This window comes from Crocuta crocuta, unplaced genomic scaffold, assembly GCF_008692635.1.
Source record: "Crocuta crocuta isolate KB4526 unplaced genomic scaffold, BGI_CrCroc_1.0 scaffold688, whole genome shotgun sequence".
NCBI lineage: Eukaryota > Metazoa > Chordata > Mammalia > Carnivora > Hyaenidae > Crocuta > Crocuta crocuta.
The window spans coordinates 505,354-528,208 of NW_027530550.1; the positions used below are offsets into that span (position 1 = coordinate 505,354).

The following is a 22,855-nucleotide window of genomic DNA, read 5'->3' on the forward strand; positions in this document are numbered from 1 at the left end:
ATTTTTATTTTCAAGGACCCCTCTTTAAGGGGATGGTTCTTAAGCTATATTGTTTTCTTTCAGTTATAGAAATCATTGATAATCTGATATAAGCTATGGACTCCCCCCTCCTGTATGTGCATATGGAAATAATTTCATTCCACTTTATTTTCAAGTTGAGAAGACTGAACCATATGATGCTGATTCATGGCCCCTCCTTTCCTTTCCCAAGTTTAAAACTCCTGCTCTAAGAAAAAGAAGTTAGTATTTCAGGAAAGCTAATAGGCAGAACAATGAACAGAAAACCAAAAATGATGCTGTCTTTCCTGCAGCACCTTTGATTCCCTCTCATGCAACTACTTTCCATCACCTTCCAATTCACACCTCTGCAGAAAGATTTGCCAAGAAAAAAGAAAACTTAGTTTTGACTGAGAAAGTGACAGTATGCTGTGATGGTAGATACTATCTTGGCTATCAATGTTGAGTATTCCTGGAACATAGATGTATATTCCAGAAGCTTTTGAAAGCATTCTAAAAGTTGCAAGAGAATGCAATCCTGTCTTGCCTTATCCACACTTATAAGGAACTATGATTTCCAAGTCTTCATTTTGTTGTGTAATGCATCAGAATCAAAAGGGGACCTTTATCTCTGTAAAGCAAAGTAATTGAGCCACGAGAACAAGAATGGATGAGTGCATCCTTATGCACTCTCCAAAGTTCTGAAGGTGTAAGCCCCAATTTAACAGAAATACATGTTAGAATGTATGGATGTCAACAAGACTTTGAGGCAGCCTGATCTATTGGGGCAGGAAAACACAGGTAGTTTGTTATCAGATATATCTGGGATCAAATATTATATATCACATCTTTGATGCACTAGGGTTCCAATACATCTCTTCATATATACTTCTCAAGGTTATGTGAGAATTAGTGATAATACTAAAACATGCTGACATAATTCATTCATTATTCATCTATTCATTTAGGCAATATGTATAGTTATCATGTGCTGTTCTTACAGCAGTGAGAAGGGGGAAAAATCAAACCCATTGTATATAATCATGTTTGGTTCCTAGGAACAAATTAATGAATAATATCTGTAGAACCATATATAGGATTTCTAATAGATCCCATGATAGTTTTATGGTTGTAAACAGATCAGATTATCAGAAATGTATCTGTTGGTTGCTTGCCTTTCAAAAAGCTAATAATGACACTGATACCTCACTGTCATTAAATATTTTTGGAGAAATGTAAAAGAGTCCAAAGTTTACTCAACTCTGCTGATAAAAACAGTATAAGTTAGGTTCAGTGTTGATAAGCAGCAAATAATTTTTTAATGAAATATAAATATGATATTGTCCCATAATTCTCAAAAAATTCCTTTTTTTAGCTTCATTCCTTAGAAACGTTATTTCATTTCAAATTAGTAATCTCAAGAAATAGAACAAGGTCTGCCCCATAGAATTCCAAGTATGGCCTTGAAATTCATTTCCTTATCCCAACATTCCAGATATACTTTGCTTTTCTGATAAATCTATCTATCTTCCTATCTATCTATCATCCATCTCCTATATATAGTGATAGCTTTTACCTGTCTACATATCTCTATATACATATATAAAATTCCAGCCTCCTTTAAAATTAATCCACAATAAATCATCAAACATTGGATTTTTTCAACTGCATCTTAAATTTACTGATAGAAAGGAAACATATTTAAACTGAATGTTATATACGTACTCCTAAAAATCTGTGACCTCTCCAGAAATGTTCAATTATCTAAAAGTTAATTGACATCAGAGTAGGTCACGGGGGCAATGTGTGTGGTTTTCATTCTCCAGCTAGTCAGTGTGCCTATAAATTCTGCTTGTGTGGAATTGTACTCCATTGAATAAATCTTCTTTTCTTTCTATTATTTCTATTATTATTTCTATTAAAGCTAAGTGTATTCAGATGTTATTACATCAGTTAAAATTTCAGCCTTTTAGATAAGAGTATCTTAATGCATTCTAATAGTATAAAGTCCTTCAAGTGATTTACCAGGTGTCCACTTTTAGATAAAATGTCTACACCGTAGCCATCTACATTAAGATAAAATGAAGTGTCAAAAATGGCTTAAACCAAATTCTCACCTGTAGACAGTTCATGGGATATTTAGAAATTGATTTAAAGATTCACCATTTCTGGGGCACCTGGATGGCTCAGTCCATTGAGCATCTGACTCTTGGTTTCAGCTCAGTCATGATCCCAGGGTTATGGGATTGAGCACCTATCCAGCTCTGCCCTGAGCATGGAGCCTGCTTAAGATCTCTCTCTCTCTCTCTCTCTCTCTCTCTCCCTCTCTCCCTCTGCCCCCTCTCCCCTGCTTTGCACTCTCTCTCTCTCTCAAATAAAATTTAAAAATAAAAAGTAAAAAATAAAGATTCACCATTCCATTACTATTTCCCCAACATATCATGCACTGAGCTTGATGTGAGCTTAATAATACAAACTCTCCTAATGAATAATAATAAGAAAACTGTAAACACCAATCTTCTCCCTTGGCTGAAAACAGTCCATCTCAGAATTAAGCATGCATCAGAATGACCTGCAAGACTGTTTAAAATGCCTCACCCCATGCCTTTCTGGTTCAGTAGGCTCAAGAAGTCATATGTCTAGTTTCTGGCTTAAATACATGATGGGAAAAAACATATTCATTGCGTGTATAATGTTTAGAATAAACTTCTGAGATATGGCATGACAGGTAATTATACTCCTTTACTTCAGGTAAGCTAAATTATTGCAACTTTTATTTTGGTCGTGGTGGCTTAACTCATGAAATAACTCATAAAGATCCTCTTGCCAACATGTATGAGTCTTTTTCATGCAGATTACTTAGAAATATGAGAAATGGTATTATTACAGGAGCTCTATCCACTAAATACACTATAGAATGCATTTAGTCATCAATGATTTTCACCCCAGGATATCAAAAAGTATTCTCATTTGCTTTTCTTCACTTATGTTCACATACTTTAAGAGTTACTTTTTCAAATAGTGCACCTGGATATAGGAATACTTTGAAACAAATGTGGGTAAAGGGAGAAAGGGATGCTACATATGCTCACAAATAACCTTGCCCCCTCTCTGTTCTTTATAACTGCCTAAAAGAAGGTTCTTGTCAAATTCTTCTCTTAAATATTTGTACACATAGGCTAGCCATAAAAGACTGATTTGTGTTTCCCAGCTTTTCCCCTTGGATGTCCGCTCTTTTATTTTTTATAAAACTGGAATCCCAGAGTGTCTCTCTGCACGTAAATGTCAAGGCAAACATGGTAGGTGTTGAGATAGAGTAAATATAATTATTTTCCCATCTACTCTGATGAGGTTAGGGAACATCAAACCCATTACACTTACCATGGGGTTATGTCATGAATAAATGGTAGTGACCCTAATTAAAAAAAAACACACAATAATGACAATAAGGATGATGACTAACATTTACTGAACATTTACTAGGAACAAGATACTATATTAAGAGATTCACATGAATTTACATCAATCATCAAAACAGCCCTATGAGAAAGGCACTTTTTATTTGTTATTTTAGAATACATGGAAACTGAGTTTCAGAAAGACTAATGTAACTCCCTCAGTGTCACAATGACTAAAATGTAAAACTATGGTTTCTATCAAGGCTGCTCGATTTCAGAGTCCATCACTTTGATGACTACCTCACTGTCTTAATCCTGAGTTATATTTTGTGCTATTTTTTTTGTTATCTTATTACTCAAGCTAAGTACATTGATAAAACATTTTACAAGGACCTTAACAAAAGTAAAACCCCTACCGGGTAAGTATTATGTCCCATTTCAAAAATGGAGAAATGAAAGCTGAGAGGTTATTTCCTTTATGTCTTAACCTTAATGTACTGTTCATCATAGAGTATGCACAAAAGTCATAGATGCTCACAGTTGTGGTTCTCACACTCATTTAAGCGATAAGTCACAAGGCAAGGATATCCTTTTCTCAGAAATGATCCATTTTTTCATCTATAATGAAATTGGCAAAGTTGAATGGGACCTAAGTTCAAATAAACCTAATATATTAGGGGTCATCATTACATTCTCTAAATTTCATAAACCGGAGAGCAGGTCCCTCTTAATTCTTTTTATGGTAAATTTGATATCGCCTCGACTGTCCATTCTTTACAGACATTTTTTTTAATTATGTCGTAGTTATTTACAATGGTAGTATAAGCTATAATTTTTACTACATTAACTGTTGCCCAGTGTTTAACATTGAAGTGATTAATATCACAGAATCATAAATATGAATTATTAAGCTGATTCTCTGACATCACAAGAAACAACTTAGCACTAAGTTAATGCAGCTTTGCAAATGAAATGAGCACATTCAGCCGGCACCGATTCCAAGTGTGTGTATCTATCCAAACAGTTCTCTGCACAGTGGTAATTCTCCTAATTCCTATAATTTATTCATCTCAGGATACACTCCAAAGCATTGTTTGCATGTGTTATCCACTAGGTTTAAAAACAGTATTCATTATTGGGAGGGAACAGATGCAACTCTTCAGAAAGGTTTTTTGCGGTGATGTTTGTGCCGAGGAACATTCTATTTGGCAAACATTTGTAACCTGATGAGTAAAATAAAAGAGGAATTTTGAGGAATCAAGATTTAAGTTCTTTACTTCCAAGATCCTCCCAAGAGCCACACTACAATCACTGTAACAATTCCAAATCTCATTCTAGATGGCCGTGTATATTCAAATTGGAAAGAAACCTGTAATTACCCAGTGAGATTTTCAAATATGCTTAAATTTGCTATTTTGAGCCACAGACACCAAATGGACACAAAGGTAATTACCTTAATATTCATCAATTTATCAAAGCTGAAGTTTTAAAGTGATAAATGTTTCTACTTGTTCTTGGCACAAACTATCCACAACAATTCAGATAACTGGGGGAAAAAAAATCCTTGGACCAAGTATCAGTCCACTAAAGAGATGTCACTCAGCTTTTAAAGGTGGTATAAGCCCTCTGATGTCATCAGAAATGCTGATGTCGAGTTTTATGTTACAGGTTATTCAAACAGTGAGTGCCATGGACAAAGATGATCCCAAAAATGGACATTATTTCTTATACAGTCTCCTTCCAGAAATGGTCAACAATCCGAATTTTACCATCAAGAAAAATGAAGGTAAATATATTAGCCTTGTGAAACAGGGTGGAACATAAATTGGAAAATAGGATGTGATTTTGTAATTTGACTGAAAATATCAATAAAATAATTTTTGTTCACCCATAAGCAGTTGAAACTTAGCTTATCAGCCTAATGGCTTGGTAATTACATCACTTCTTCTTTCCAATATTAAAACAACAGATAAGAAAGTTGTTAATGTGAAAGTTAATTTTATCCCAGGGAATACCTCAATCACCTTACTTCAAAGAATGAACAGTAAGATTTAACCCCTGGGAAAGTTCCAGGAATTCTGAGATACTGAGATATCAGTTAGAGAGAGAACTGGCTTATACTGCACAGTTGCTAAGTTTTAACTGAATGTTTACCAAGTCTTTAGGGAAAGCCTATCCTAATTTTGCCTGGTTTGTGGGTACACATTAGAGGTATTTGTTTTAAGCCTATACCAACTTTGATAGTAGCAATTAGATCAGGAAATCCTTCTTGAAGGACACTTCTTATCAGTATTATTGTGGAGTTCATATAAACTGATTCTACTGTTGAGTCTTTCACTCATGGAAAACATTTAATCCATTTCATTATTTCTTGAGAACTTAGTTTGGATTAATTATTTCCCCTAACTATTGTCTATTGCATATAAGGTTATAGATCTATTTTTTTAAAAGTCTATCTCATCTATATATTTTTGTTTCCTAAGCTGCTGTATATGTAACAATCATTTTTTGCTGTTTATTTTGGCTCAGGTATATTTAAGATTTAGTTTCAGCTGTTTTTGAATGATTAGCAAAATAAATGTATTGTCTTAAACTGTTTTCTGGCTTTACTCTAGACATTTGTTTGGATTTCCGAATGGTCTTTATAAAAACTATACTCAGTAGAGAAAAAGTTCATGACATTTGGGTTATTTGCTATGTTCTGTTTCAAGGAGGTAGTGAATTTTGACGACATTTCCTTCATGAAATAAAACAACATTTTATGGCTCTTGTTAAGCATATTATGGCTTTACCTTTCAACATGATGCCGCTTACTTAGTTCTTTGGGGATGCTTTGATAAATGCAAATGCATCACCAAAAATGAAGTGGGAAAGTCATTATACAGATATTACTTATTTAGCTGGCCTCCACTGTAAAAAACACTATGGACACGAAATCCTGTTCTTTCTCCTTAGTAGTGAAGTGCTCCTTTGTTAACCTTCCCCTAATTAAGAACTGTAATCCATGTACATTGTCTTTGTTTTTCAGTTATCATGATTTCTTTTTTATGAAAGTCACATGAATATGGCTAAGATGAAAGCCAACTCAGAAATCCCAAGCTGAGCTAAGTCTGTGTATAAGTGTGGTCTATGTTCACTTTGATTGTGAGCTAATAGGTATCAGTCATTATTTTTGCATATGAAATGCCCTACATTTAAAAATTCTCTGTGAAGAAATATATTCCCATTCCAAAGGGTTTGAGCTTCTTGGCATATTCTGGGCACGCAATTTCAAGATATGCCTGTAATAGAAGTACGGCCCATCAAAGCCATGTTTACTATATAAACATGTTGTGAATGAATGAGTGGCTGTTTGGGGTGCCAAGGAAAGTGTACTTTTGTACTATATTTGTTATACCCTAAATCTTTTAAAGAGGGGATTTTAGTCTGACAGTAAATGAATTTTGTGCATTTTCTCTAAATTTTGGAAGCAGTAAAAAGTCAAAGTTTGCACACTTAAGTAACCTCTTTTGCCCTATCACACATTTCAATAAGCCCTTTAAAAGAATACTTAAAAGTATGTGTATTATCTGTTTTACTCTGAAACTAGAAATGGAAGTTACACTTTTTTTATGTCACAATTTGTGTGTGTGTGAAATAACTGAAAAAAATTTTTTAAATGCCAGGTGTTATGAGTGTTTTGTGGAAAGAGCATTCTCTGTGTGTGTTTATTTTGCCAAAAGTGACCATATAACTTATTATTCCAACTGGGGCATTTTTTAAAGTGAAATGGGTTGCTATTTATATTTGTTCCTGGGGGGAGAAAACATAAACCAGGACTGTCGTGTGGAAATCAGAACATACATTCACTGTGATTTTGGATTTAGGATCCAAATATTCAACTTCTCCATAGAGTAAATCATGACCTCACTAGTCGTTGGAATAGATATGTATAATTTATACTCTATCTTCCTTTTCCTAGATCAGAAATTCACAAGTTTTGCTCCATAGGCCACCTTATTGGCATCTGGATAGTTACTATAAAAATAGAGGGGGGGGGGGAATGGTCCCTTCTTCACAGGTAGAAAGAAACAATCAAAGTAATGGGAAAAAAGTTGCCAGATTTAAAATGATAGAGATAGATAAGTAGATAGATAAATCAGTATTTTGTTAGCCTATTACCCATTCCCTGTTAATGATAAGAGAATACAAATACAATATAAAAATCCAAATACTAGGCATTATTTATTTTAAAACTATGGTATATTTTATGTTTTAAGATGGATAGAGTCAGATGATATAATCATATTTAGAATTGTTTCTTTCTACATAAAATGGACTTTAAAATGGTCATTAGTTGATGTTTCTCCACTGAGAATGTCATGATTTTTAAGTCCCATCCCACCAGATGAAGGTTAATATTTTGAGAGACCCAGTATGTCTAAATTTATAATTGATGGGCAGATGATTCCCCTATTCAATTAGATCTTTATGGGAGATAGTTTGTTTTTTTTTTTCACATGAAAGAATATTTATTAGTATGAATTTAGAATTTACGTAAGAATATTTGTGAAGATATTATAGTAGCAGTTACTCTGAGTGAAATTATCTTAAATAATATGTGTGAAGTAACCTTACTAACAGTATTTCTTTTATCTTGTACAAGGGAACTATCCTAAGTATACCTGGGAGATAGTTTTAATATTTGGCATTTTCTAAGGAAATTGTATCACGTCTTTCAACTTGAAGTTACTGTGATCTTTCCCCTCCCTCATATAGATTGGTCCTTCTGCAATTTTCAGCCGACTAATTAATAATCAAAGACAAAATGAGATCGAAATTAGCTGTCTCCTATCTCCTACACAGTTGAGTGATTTCACAAATAATTCTCATTCTGAATATATGAGATTCATATTTCATCCAGATTAGGAAAGCAACCTTAAACACCCATAAAGGTGAAAGCAAAGGTCAAAAATATGATAAGTCATTTATATCACATATATACACCAATCATAGCACCTCACATTTTCTAAATTATATGGCCCAGACATTGGTTTCTCCATCTTCTAGTTGGGTGAATTTAGAAACAAATTGAGATTTTTGCTGACCACATTGCAGTATTGGCCTCCATGCTAACCATGAAAATGGAAGATACTCAACAATTCAAAATAACAAGAAAGGGAAGATAAATGGACCTTTCACAGATACAGTAATATCTTGCTTGCAGAAAATTTCAGGTCTGCCAGAAACATGATCTTCTCCAGCCTGCAAACTGTAGTTAAAAGATTTGATTGGGATTGCCAGAAAGGAGTCTAGCAAAGTGGGAGTCTTCGTGTTTTATACTGAAATATTTGAATCATGTGTATAGATAAATGACGAAAAACACAAAGAGGACATTATAAAAAGGAAAGAAGTAGACAATAAATTCGGTCTTAATTACACCTTGGTTAGGCTTAAGAAAAGACAGCAGGGGAAACAGAGTACCTGATTATACTAATATTTGTTTCTCTTCTTGACATTTCCTTTTTGACCAAACCCTATTGGTAAGCACCTCACTCCACAGGTATAATGTGATAATTAATTTGGAGATGTTGATGCTGACTAGAGCTTTGGAATAAATGTACCTGGGCAATCTCAATGTCCATAACATGGTTCCCTGTTTAGAATATAATTCATGCTTTGATTTGTGGAGTTTCCATCTCAACTGACTGGCTGGTTTCAAGCAATATGTGTTTTATGTCTTTTATCCTCTAGAAGCATCCCTTATAAGAATATAGACTGCAGGCTGATTATGTTAAGCCACAGTTTCTTCATCTGTAATACCAGGATAACAATACCTATTCACCCCACAGGCATGCTGTGATAGATATGTGTAACCGAGGTCTTAAACAGCTCTTACTTAACACAATGTCTGGCACATTTAAAAAAAAAAAAAAAAAAGCAAAAACAAACAAACAAAAACCTTTATCAGTAAATGGGACAAGATCTTCATTAGATTAATCTATTAATTCCTAAATCCCTATGCTATGTTCCTTCTCCTCTGGCTTATCATTTCAACAAGTCTCTTTGCAGCTTTAACTCTGTTAAGTTTTTAATATTGTACAGCAATTGTGAAAGTGGCCTCAATGGTAGTTTTGAAAACCTTCATCCTTACTAGAATACATTACAAGAAATCTGCTTAGTAATGTGTTGCAATCTAAATGGTATTATGATAGAAAGATAAAAGGTGGGGGGAAAGGAGGAGGAGGAGGAGGAGAAGATAGGGAAAGAATTAAAATATTTACCAGCCTTGAAAATAGCTGCAGGATTCTTGGATCTGTTTTTGAATATAAAGCCTTTTCTCTCTTTCTCCTGTGCCAAAATGAAACTCAGCTTTCTCCACACAATAGTTGACCCCAACTTCCAACTCGATGGGATTAGTTTTCATTCTAACATATCAAGTTGTTTCAAACACCCACAGCCTCCAAACACATATACCCTGTGGAATCTTTTTGCACAGGTTGGAAGATTAAAGACAATCTTCCTTTGCTTTTTTGAAGAATGTCAACTTATCTCACATTCCTCTTGCTACAAAATTGATATTTGCTGCCTGAAGGTTGAAGTGGATTTCCCTGGTCCCAGGCCAGCCAGAGCTGGCCCTCTGTCCTCCATCTTTACTCAGGCTGAATCCTCACACACGCCTCTGCTGTACTCAGGTTGGAGGGACAGAGCCCCTCTCTCTTTCTCCTGAAGCCAGATTTATCCCCATCCAGGCAGAACTGGACTTGAAAAGTCTTCCTGATGATCCAGAGTAAAGAGGGCCACTTTATAATCTAGATGTCCTTTTCTGGCCACCTCAGGCCTCCTGGAATTCTTCCATTACCCCAGCCTGTTTTGAAGATATGACAGGACTTTTCCAAAATAACATCTCTCCTCAAGTGGTCCTTACAAAAGCCTCCATCCCTCAGCCACAGCAGATCCATTTCATCAGGTTTCCCAGGCAACCATACCTAAGCAACAAGTGAAAACCCTGCGCTTGTATGAGTGCGATAATGAATACCTCTATATGTATGTTTGCAATATGGTAACCCTGTCTATTCTGCTCACATAGAGGAATTTTCCACAGCGCATACACAGCACCACACATTGACAAAGGTCTTTTTCATTTAAGGTGTCAGCTCTGACCCACACGAAGCATGGTACTTTTTGTCAATGTTGAATTGTAAAAGGTAGTATTCAATTTGCATGAAACAGGAGGTCCAACTGGGATCCCAAATATGCAGAATAGCATTATGCATACATGATCCAAAAGGCTTCTGCTTCAGTAATTCATAATTTATTGTTTATGCTTCTAGCAATGTTCCGTTGATAAAAAGCCATTTATGTTTCATTTTGTCGTCTAAACTGTAATTAAGGATGATGTGCAAGCTAAGAAAAATAGATAACAGATCTGTGCTTCCACTTTCCAAGTTGCATATGATTGTAGAGTTGGGATCAGAAAACTAGGTTTTCTTGGCTTAAGTAGTTTTAATAAAACTCTTGTTATTTTTCTTTTTTAATTCATAATACAAGAGTACTTTCAAAAGTTAAGAATTTCCTTTGCATATATTGAAAATCCTAAAACTATTGCTCTATTCAGAGATAGCACTCCTCCATATTTATTTTTAGTGTATATTGTGGGAGACAATTGAATTCTGAGATCACTAACTACCAGGAATATAATTTTGATACATGGCATAGAATTCCATGTGTGCTTGTCCATATGCTATTCAAACTTATAAACTGATTCATCTCCCAGTCCATTTGCTAAATCATTTACAGTCTGGATAGAGTATTCTAATTAAGAAAAAAAACAATTTTAATGTTTATTTACTTAATGTATTTATTTTGAGAGACAGCATGAGCTGGGGAGGGGCAGGAAGAGGGGGAGAGAACAAGAATCCCAGGCTCAAACCCATGAGCTGTGAGATCATGACCTGAGCTGAAATCAAGAGTCAGACACTTGAACCACACAGGCATCCCTCTGATTCTGAAAATTTTTGAAAGAGAAAAGCTTAAGAGATAAATTGGTATATGCTTAGTTATCTTAAAGCTACTGTGGTTACCTTAAAGATCCCTTAAGGCATAGAATCTTTTTACTGAAAATTTGCTTTCTGAGACTTTTGCTTCAAAAGAAAAAAATAGAAAATAAGGAAATCAATTGAACATCAAGAGGAGTAGAGAGAATTATTCAGAGAAATGTCTTCTATTTATCAAATCTTGTTTGGACCACTTTCTTGTTTGTGTCATTAAAAAATAATGCTATTTACTGATCTGTTTACAAGCATAAAAATAGATCTTGGGATTTTTTGGGTGCCAAATAAACATTACTGTCCTTTTGGTAAGCACAAGCAAATAATAAAATTGAATGAGGAAACAAAATGAGCTGTCAGCTGATGCAAATTCTCCTTTTCTAAAAAAGTATTAAATGTAGCTGACAATCATTTTATCTCCCTTCAGCACAGAAGTCTGAATTAATTTTGAGCACTTTATAGGTACAACATTAGGTATACATGACATTCTAGGGATGTCATATCTAGGGATGTGACCCGAATAATACATATCATGTGCTTGGGATCCTTTGGTTTATTCAAATAGATAGAGAAGGCAGAGAAATAATTTGGAAACAGTAAACGGGACATTCACGTAAACATTTTTAAAGTTGACTTGGGATGAAGTAGAATGAATAGTAAAAAAAAAAAAAAAAACCCTGTGGAATATACTACAGCACGAGATTCATAGTTAACAGTATTTAGCTTTGAATCTAGCTCTTTTGATCATGATCTGTGAGAACTTCCACAAATAGCTGAATAATCTCGAACCTTCATCGAGGTAAACATATGATTACACATATGTCATTTGGAATAAGAAAATGTTAATTTACTTTTTAAAAATGTGCTAACTTCAGTGTCTGGAAAATTGAAGGTACTCAATAAATATTAGTTTCCTTTCCTTATGTTCCTTCTTTTTCTATAATTTTGTAAGCCTCCTGAATCTCTTATCCTACTGTAACAAACCCACACCCACACCCAATGCAACAAACAAAAATATCAATAAGGAAACTAAAATAAGGCATTTAGGTGGTAACTAATGATATGCTATTTAACTGCCCCTTACTTGAGTGGCCAATGATTAAACATGTCTGTAAAATCAGCCATAAGTAAAGCAAAGGGAGAGGAGAAATGGTAAAGAATAATTTTTGGGTAACTGAAATTTTTCCTTGAATAATCCTCATAACCATAACATAATAATGGATAAAAATAAAGAGGACTTACAAATTGTAGATGTCCAGAGAGTGGAGTTTTCTCTCTCTAGATCCAATTCCATACAACTCTATATACTGGCAAATGGAACATTTGAGAATTGATAGAATGACAGATTTTTTTTATTTTGGAGGACCTTGGCAAAAAAAAATATATTAGGAAGATCTTAAATGTTAAATACAGAATGTCAAATGTATTTTTAAAAAATCAGTGATAGTGTACATTTAAAATAGGCAATGATGAAGAATGTCTCTCTCCCCAATTTTATTATCCATCACTCTCTCCCTTCTACCTTGTTCTCATCATCTGTATTCCTTATACAGCCTTGAACATGCAAAACCAATGGTGCTTTTAAATCCACTCTCCCTTCCCTTTATCTGAAATACACATCTACTGCTCCCTCCATTTTCTATCTAGCTAATTTCCAATCATTCATAAGAACTCAGGCTCCCCGCATTTGTGAGCAGAACAAGGGAATGTTTAACAGTGGCTGTAAGGTTTTGCTGCTGTTGTTGTTGTTTTCTTTGCTTTTCTCTGTAGGACAGTGTGGCAATGGCTAAGGTGGACACATGACCCAAGGAATGTCTTCCCCATTATCCTCTGAGGTTATTAATAAGAGAGTATATCTTTATTCACTCATTCATTCAATACCTATTTAGTTAGTGTCTACCATGTGCTAGGCACTACCCTGGAATTGCAAACAAAGCAGTGAATTAAACAGATACGATTTTGGTTCTCCTGTACAGTGTATTTTTGTTCTCACAACTCAATCTTATACTAATTTGAATTCACAGAAAGGAAGGCTATAATTTAACATGGATTTTTATCTTATAGTGGAGAAATTCACAGGCTAGGCTGTAAAATACTATGATTTGGGGAGGAATGATCAAATATTCTAACTTCTATACTGTCATAAACAAAGGTCCCTCTTAGACCTCACCCAACTTGTAAAATGGGCCCTACATAAAAAAGAGTTTCATCTTTACAAAGCATTGTGCTTATCAGGTGGTGATATATATCCAGAGTCATGGATAACAAATTCTCCCTGTGAGTTTCAGATTGGTACCCTCACTACGCCTGCACTCAGACAAGTTGAACCACACTATCCAATGTGCTTCTGACTACAGTCAGATTATGTTGGGGAGTTCTTCCCAAACTCAAGGTGATCCTTAGGCATCACTGCAATTCATGCAGCAGCACTGCCAGTGGACAGGGACTGATGAATCCATTTTTGCCAGTTTATTAGAATCCATTATAGTTCTGATCCAAGCCTCATTGGATATAGTTTATGTCTTTTCCAGTTCCTATGCATTGTTGGTTCAAATACCTGTCAGTGACCAGGTTTTAACTAATTTTCAGTGTTTAATGTTTACTGAGGTCCTTTGGCAATCAGAGGATGGTATTGTGCTGGTTTTTGGACATGGCATTGGGTTCATTTTCTATATGTCCCCTAAAGAGCGATCAGAATGAATGTACTGATGCACTTCATAGAGAAAAATAGTAACTGTTTCCTTGGACCTTGCTGAGTCAACCATTGCCTTTGCTTTCATCCTAGTAGATTGCTTACTAGAATTTTCTTCATCTATTGTTTGAGTAGATTATTCTCAGCCTTTTGATGGCTGTTTATCTTATGGCAGTCTGAGAAAAAAGTGATATTGTACCTGGTATGCTGAGCACAATCATCTTTCTCCAAGTTTCATGCTTTCACTTGGCCAGACTGTCATTTCTCATTCCATCAAGGCCACACTGTGATGCACTTTTCCAGGGACTTCAGTTTCTTCTCCTATAAAATAAATGGGTTACTGTTGGAGAGCTAAGGATTCACATATTCTAAAATACTGAGTGTGCAAACCTGTGCTATTTGGAGATATATCAGAGACTTGGAAATCAGACAAATTCCGCATTCACCAATTAATGAAGATGTGACTTTGGACAGAGCTTTCAACTTTCTGTAACAGACTGTGTTTGATAATGTTAAAATGAAATTGCTGTGATGAACAAATGAAAGAATATACGATAAGTGCTAAGGGCAGTACCTAGAACTTAAGTGATGTTCTGTGTGCTTTGCCTTCTTTATCAACATTCAAAAGAAATAATGCATATGGAAGTCATCTTTCTACCAGAAATTATTATACCAAATCTCATTCATATTAAAATACCAGATAGTGTTATTAAAAGATATGCCTCTACAATATTACAGGTTCTCTTTCTCAGTACATTTGGGCAGAACTCTGGACATATTAAAGAATTAAATCATTCCCATATATCAAAAGAACTCAATAATCATATGACACATGGTTCTAATAGCTCAGAATTTGGTAGCCTTCCTTATCTTCTAAGGGTGGAGATAGGAAATATACTAGTTTTATGAAGATATTTAATTACTGGATTAGTTTTGATTTATCAGGAAGGTCTCTCAAAAAATTAGAGCTTGAGTATGTTTTAGAGAAATGAAAACACTGTTATGTGCAGAGAGTGCTAATCACAAAAGGGAGACTGGTCAGATATACAAGGAACTTATTTTAAGGAACAATAAGGAAAGGCCAAAAATATGTTTAAAGACAGATGCAATGAAACATTTTGTGGAGATCCATGAACTCTGTTCTCAATAGACTTTGCTTAGTTCACAAAAGAATATTCATGATGTGGCTCTTAGTATTTTGAGTATGTCTTAGTATTTTAAGTATACTTAGTATTTTAAGTATGTACATACTTAATGTTTTTCATAGAATAAAAAATGTGTCCTACATACTGATGAGGTTTTAAGACACACGTACACACATACATTTCTAGTAAGGATGGGAAATAACTTGATATAAAAATATACTACGTATACCAGTAAGATATATATGAAAGAGGTCTCTCAGTGCATAGTTTCAAGTCTTAAAAAAAAAAGTCTTAGCCCATGTTCTGAAACATGAAGTTGACATCAGTTGACAAGAAACTTCCCTTCTTTACAAATGTCATTGGGCAAATGTTCAACAAAGAAAGTTGTAGAGTGGTTAGGAGAAAATTATCTCAAATTCATTATTTTTCCCAAAGTAAAATGACTGAAATGTACACAGAAAATTATATAAAGTTCACATTTTGATTGTGTAGGGAGAAACAAGAAGAAAATCTGTGCCCCTATATTTTTAATTGGAAAACATAAAAAAAGATTATACACATTAGAAAGTATACTTCTATCTCTGTTGAGGATTTTACTTAGCAGTCCTGCAGGTATTTTAAGATAAACCTGTGCTCTGTTACTCTGCATGGGTTATATATCAAATAACAAGAAAAAACAATACGAAAGTTTTCTGAGCACCTATTATTTCATATTATTGACAGTATATCTGTCTCTCCATTGATCTCTAAAGTATATATTCAGGGTGAGCATTATCATTGCCATTTTATAGATGGGAAGTTGAAGCTCCACTATGTTAATGGAAGTGCCAGACACAGAATGAGGCTACCAAGCTGGTAAATCTGTATTCTTACCAGGAGCACTTAGTACCTTTCAAAGCCTTGCCCTTTACTCCTAGAACATTTGCTCAGCAAAACTGCTGATATTTTATTTATAGTTTTCAAACATTTGTGGTTCCTTTTCTCAAAATATAGAAGGCTAGAAACTATCAGCTAAGCCTTAGAGAACATCACAGTATTAGTTGGGTAAAACCTGGCAACTCTAATTTGATGCCTTAAAACTTTAATATCATCAAATATACAATGTTGTTAAAGAGATACACCATTAATTTATGCTCAGTTAAGAAAAATAACGTTCCGTTAAAAAGCTGACAATACAACATGCCCTTAAATATAAGACATATCCTTATTTCATAGGTATTAAAACACACACACACATATGTTAGAATCATACATATATACACACGCACACACATGTATATGTGTGTGAATGATTAAAACACAATATTTCAAATAATAAGTCTGAAGGGGAACTGGAGGGAGAAAAAACCAACAACTTAGGTATAAAAATAGTGCTGGGTGCAAAGTTTAGGTAATCTAGCTCAACACTCCACTGAAATTAGAGTACAGACAAACTGTGAGGGGTGTTTTAAAGAAGCACATTTCCAAAGGCAGTCATTGTGTTTATTATATTACTCACTTGCTTAATCCCTTCATAGAATGCCTTCCAAAATAAGCCAAGTGCCATTAACAAGGAATTGCGTATTCATTTCTCTCAAAAGCACAATTTCCAAGTTTGAAATTGCAGTGTGAGAATTTAAAATCCATGTGTGGCTGTGAAGGCTTTGCCTGGAAATGCGATATTGGGGTATGTGCTGGGTCTTGATTATAAGTACAGAACATGGAGCTTTACATCACAAATTTCTCTATCAGGGACCTTCCTCTTTAGAAGGGTGATGGTAACATATGATGGTAATGTCAAAGTGGCAGAGAACAGAAAAGTAGCAAGAGTTTTTATATCATAATTCCAGTGGACCAAAGAGTAATATTTGTGGGACCTTAAAGAAAAAAGAAGGAAGCAGACATCAGGTGAGGACAGGCTTTGAGGGATTAAGCTATACATATTAAAACCTACCCTGAAGTGCATTCTAGACATGAATATGATGACTGCAAAGAGCAATAGGGACAGTCAAATTAGTGAGGCTGNTAAACCATGAGAGACTCTTCACTTGATCTTAGCCAAAAGGCCGAGAAGCGATGAGAGAGACTCTTGAATGCTGACAAAATCTGAGGACTGATGGATGGGGNGGAGGAGGGCACTTGGGGGGATGAGCACTGGTTGTTATGTGGAAACTAATTTGACAATAAACTATTTGTAAAAAAATTTTTTAAAAAAATGTAAAGATGTAAAAAAAAAAAAAAAAAGAATAGTAGCCAGAGGCACCTGGGTGGCTCAATGGTTATGTGTCTGACTTCGGTTCAGGTCATTATCTCGCGGTCTGTGGGTTCGAGCCCTGTGTTGGGTTCTGTGCTGACAGCTCAGAGCCTGGAGCCTGCTTCAGATTCTGTGTCTCCCTCTCTCTCTCTGCCCCTCCCCCGCTTGCTCTCTGTCTCTCAAAATAAGACATTAAAAAAATTTTTTTTAAATAAAAAGAGTAGCCAGCCAACGTGCCTAATACATGAGCTACATATGGCTGGGTGGAAGGGCAGCAATGATGACAAAGTAAGATTCAGGAAAAGTTCTCAGTATTTCTAGGAGATCCAGTGAAACTTAGGAAACCAAGGCCAAGAACAGATAAAGTCCATTATGTGCTAAGTAATTCCTGGATCCTTGCAAACTCTACTCTTAGAGGTCCATGAATGTTGGGCTCACAGAAACCCATTCACATTGCAGGGGGTCTGAGCCTCCTGTACAACATGCATCAGTTTGTTCTTAGAGGACAGAGAGGAGGAAAAAAGTTACAATGTGAAGAAAATCATGAGGGAGTAGGAAGCATGGGCTCTCATAACTGTGATTCTATTATCCTTGATCCCATGTAATTCTTGTCTTCCTACAGCTTCTAAAATATATAAAATATAAAACATAAAATATTCTCAGAGGCAGCAGTGATGAAAGTGAGCAATGACAAAGACAACCACACACAGTGGGAAGCCCATTTCCCACAGGTTGAGTAGAGACTGGGCTCCATCACTTGCTAGGGGATCTTTAATGAGCTATTGCATCTCTCAGCCTTAATCTTCTCTTAAAATGGATTAATCCAGGAATTACTTACAGCATTGTGAGGAGTTTTTAAAGGTTATGCAAACTTAGAGTACAATATATGGGTTCAAATGGAGGATCAATAAATGGAGGCTGTGGTTAAAGAACATAAGAGGCTGGCCAATGAATGAATGCATTTAATGTACCTTCACACAAAAGAGCTCATGAAAAGCTTACCTTTCACGTCTTAGGAAAAACTAGGTGGAGAGAATACATATATGTATTAATACTTATTTGCTTGCAGACAACCCTACTTAAACTACCTGAGCTATAAAGGTAAATGGGCCCAAATAACAGGAAGTCTAGAGTTCATATGGTGTCTCTAAATGATGAGACCTAGGTGCCCCAAGATCTGTCTTTCCCTAGTACTTCTACTTTCTTTCTGTGTTATCTTGCCGTCCCTGCACAATCTCTTTAAAGAGAAGGAAAGAAAGCTTGCTGAAGGAGCAGGTCTGTACATATCTTACAGCTTGGTATTTCTGAATGAGAGATCCTCTTTATCCTGGGCTCCTTATCAGTTCCTAGTTAAAAGGTCCATGTATGGCCTAGGAGATGATCATGTGACTCAACTGAGCTATTCTCTGTATTCATGGACATCAAATATCCTCAGGGATGTTTTGAACAGTTTTGTGAGCTATTCCTTATCCCAAGCCCTTGGCCCTGGGGTGAGCAGCAATTCAAAATCAGCCCATTTTCCCCCTGAGAAGTTCTGACGCCAAGGAGTCTTCTTTCTCTATTCTCAGAAAGGCCTGATTTCATTTCAAGCCCTTGAACCCTTTAAGGCTGTAGCTGCCCAAAGGTGAATCCATCGCTTAATTCATACAAATTCAACCTCAGGCTAGCAGCAGCCCTAGACCCCTGATGGGTCAGCCTGGATAAGTCCCCACTTTCACAGAGGCAAGCCATTTGATTGACAGCTTTGTCACACTCAGAAGAAATACAAGAAGGTCAGTTTTAAAAAAAGAGATAGGTTGGAAGAATAAAGAGTATAGATGGGATAAGAATATAAGACTCACAAATATGTCAGTAGCATCAGTGCTGTGAATGACCCCAGCAGAGGGATTCCTTCACTTCCCTTGGGAAGCTTCTCAGTAAAGCATGACTCTCCCTGTTCAGAAAGTTATGAATTGCAGCTGTCTCTTATGTGACTTACATTGCATTACATTGCAATATGTCATTGTGAGATGTGACATAATATAATGTAAGTGACAGGCAGCTAAAATTTTACAGCAAGAAAACTTTTTTTTTTATATCCAGGATCTGCTATCAAATTTGATAGCAGCTATCAATCCATTTTTTTTTCTGCAGATAGATCAAAAATTTGATGTTCATGAAAAGCAGGTCATTTTGAAACATCCACAAACACTTCAGTGCCTGCACAACTCAGTTACCATAAATCAGTTAAAAATAAATTCTAAAAGCTGCATTAGTCTTGACTCAAGTTCTGTTTTTGCTTTCCATGACTAGTGCAGAAACTGTTTTAGATTCTGAGTTTAGTTTTCTTTGGGATATCACTAAGAAATGATGATCAAATAAATTATTTTAGTGCCTACATCAGACCAAGTGGTTCACAACTGAGGGTGACTTTGTAGTCCAGTAGATAATTGGCAGTACCTGGAGCTGTCACAATTAGGAAAGTGGTGGGGGATTACTGGCATCTAGTGGGTAGAGGTCAGAGATGCTGCTAAACATCCTATGATACACAGGGCAGTGTCCATAAGATCTTTCTGTCTAAGGTCTTAGCAATGCCTCTGATCCCAGAGGTCATTGTTTAAATAAAATGGCCTAAATATGGTCATGACCTAGTCCAAAGATGGCCGAAGTAAAATTCTGATGATCTAGAAACAGTTTCTTCCATTGGCCCCATCCTCAAGACAGGCCATGGTAATGCATTATTTAAATATTCAGATAAACATTTTGGGCCTGAGGAGCACTTAAGAGAATCTCCTTGCACATCAAAATGGAAACACCATCTAGTAACAGCCTCATGGAAGGTTCTACAAGGAGAGGAAAGTCAGATTTTGACGTCTAATCCTACTTATATCTATCATAAGTCTATCTTTGAGGGCCTTTGTAAAATAGTTTCCACTTTGGACCCCACGGGTCTCCTCTACACTATGGGTATTTGTATAAAACTGAAGTCCTTGGCTTTGTTATTGTTGTTGTTTTAACAGAGGAATCCTTTTGATAAGTTATATTTTACAGTGTACTCTAATAATATAGAACACATAGATAAGAAGATTCTATGACTGAAACATAGGTGAGGGACAGACCAGAAACCGTGTTCATTCTCTATCTCCCTCTCTCCTAATATATGACAGAACCCAAGATATAATTTGAAAACCAATGATGCATGAGGCTCCTTCTATGAGCAAATTCATTTGGTATTATGAGTCATGTCAGGAAAAGACCCTGGAAAGTCTATTGTGCCCATGTTAATACTCACTATAGAGTGTGGATAGCTCCTTCACCTTCCCCTTGGCTTCCTTTCTGAGAACAAAGGAGACAATAATCCACTGTCAGTGTTTATGTGAACCTGACAAAGAACTTTCACTATCTCAGATTTCCATCTGCCAAGATACAGAGTGACACCAGCAAAAAGAACATAGGTGTTAGATTATGACAGATCCAACTAGGAATCCCTGCTCTGCCACTCACTAACTCTGTGTGTTTGGGTCCTTTATTTAAGTTCTGCGTGCTTCTGTTGCTTTATTTGTGAGGTTGGGTTAATAATGCCTATCATAGAAGTGATTTTAAGGATTAAATGTGATAATGATATAAAGCATTTACACAGAATGTGATGCATAATAAAAGCTATCATTTATCGACTGCTTAGTAGTATAATTGTAAGAATTAGAGATAATGTGTGTAAAGTGCCTGACATGTAGAAGATGCCCCATATATAATAGCTACTGTTATTATTCAGCTTGAATGCACAAGCAGGAAACTCCCAGGAACATTTATAAAATGGAGATAGTTTAATGTCACTGCCTTGAATCATACCTCATTTACCTTTTCCCCTTCTTTATGGCATAGAATCTCTAGGCTGCCCTTGGGATTTCACTGTTCAACTTTGACACTCTACAAAGTTAACTTACACATAATTCATATCAACAATAATATCTGAGTGCCTACCATTGCTTTTTTTTGGGTGCATCTCCATTTTGCAGATGAAGAGGGAGAAACGGGGCTGTTAAGTGCCTTAGCCAAGGTCAATTAAACACTAGGTCATGGTTTAGGTTAAGGCAGTCTGCTCCAGAACTCTATGTAAATCATATAGCTTAATGTTGCCAAATAAAATCCCTCTTAATAATGGTACCCTGTGATGGCATAAAAACAATTGCCCTTTAATTTGGTCCCAATTCTGTGAATCAGCAAATTTGCTGCTATGCTTTCCTTCCTGGTTCTTTTGGTCTGAGCTAGGCTGAGCAATTCTCACTTCGGTTCACACACCTGCCTGAGGCTTTGGCTCAGACTACTGGGAACCCATTCCACATGGCTTTTTCTCCTCTAGAAGGTTGATTTGGATTCAGGGGGTGGATAGTTTCCCAGATTGAGAAAAGATTCTTCAGGATCTCTTAATTCCTAGGCTTGGAACTTGCACAATGTCACTTTCACCAAATGCTTTTAGTCAAAGCAAATCACAAGGCCAACGCACATTTGGGGCTGGGCAGAGAGACTCTACTCCATGACAGAAAAAGCAATATATATTCTGTGGTCATTTTCTGTATCCTACAATGTGTACCTTCCATCCACAAATCCTTCATATTCTTCTCACATTTGATACATGATCACCTCTATCCCAGGACTCCCAAAAACTTTTTAACAATGATAACATCAGTTTGTCATGATTTGTAACAGAGATGAGTGCAGATGACATTTTCAGTTTCAGTTTCTCTAAATTAGGAGACTATGAACTGAAAAGGTACATTATCTGTACCACATTTATCTAACATATATAGTTCAATTCAAAAGAACTGGACTAGAGATTAACATTTGAATAGAGGAGGAACGTTAGATGTATAGAAGGCATTCTATACACCAGGCATCCACCTGGTGACTTGTTGCCATCCTCTTACTCTAAAGGTAGGGAATGAGCCAGGTTCTGTCTCTGGGCATAGTTCCCAGTTCACTGTTTACTGCTCTTGCCTGTACCCTCTAGACTGTTAGGTCACCCCTGAAAAATCTTTCATTTTCTACAAGAAACATTTCATGTTTTCAGCTGAGTGTATCTTTCCTATCTGCTAGGTATCTGAGGCTTCTTTTTGAATTACAACTGTTTTAGTTCATGCTGAAGATGCTTTAAGTTGTCTAATTGTCTTTTAATACTTTATAGGCTTCCTGTAAATTTAATCAGTAACCTCCACTAAGAAGCTGATAGTTTCCTTTCTGACTTTCTAACATTTGCTAAATGTTTCCTGACCTCTTTCCCCACCTCAGCACCTACCTTGTTCCAAAGCTACTGCTACATATTTTAACTTTTTTGTTACAATCCCTTTATAAGGTGCCTGTTTCTTCATCAGTTTGCTTTTCTA

The 22,855-nt window shown here is 35.8% G+C and overlaps 1 protein-coding gene and 1 long non-coding RNA gene across 3 annotated transcripts in view; one reads left to right on the forward strand and one right to left on the reverse strand.

The window, feature by feature from the left end:
• CDH8 (cadherin 8) overlaps positions 1-22,855 on the forward strand; it is a 345,469-nt gene that overhangs the window by 288,154 nt on the left and 34,460 nt on the right. For both annotated transcript variants that reach the window (XR_013336005.1, XM_077767844.1), the window contains exon 9: positions 5,064-5,181. Coding sequence is in view for 1 of the 2 variants with exons in the window: in XM_077767844.1 (XP_077623970.1) it covers positions 5,064-5,181 (118 nt within the window). In the remaining variant the exon portion in view is untranslated. The remainder of the gene's footprint in view (positions 1-5,063; positions 5,182-22,855) is intronic.
• LOC144234531 (uncharacterized) overlaps positions 14,323-22,855 on the reverse strand; it is a 105,798-nt gene continuing 97,265 nt past the window's right edge. Inside the window, exon 6 of the long non-coding RNA XR_013336006.1 lies at positions 14,323-14,438. This is a non-coding gene — a long non-coding RNA (uncharacterized LOC144234531). The remainder of the gene's footprint in view (positions 14,439-22,855) is intronic.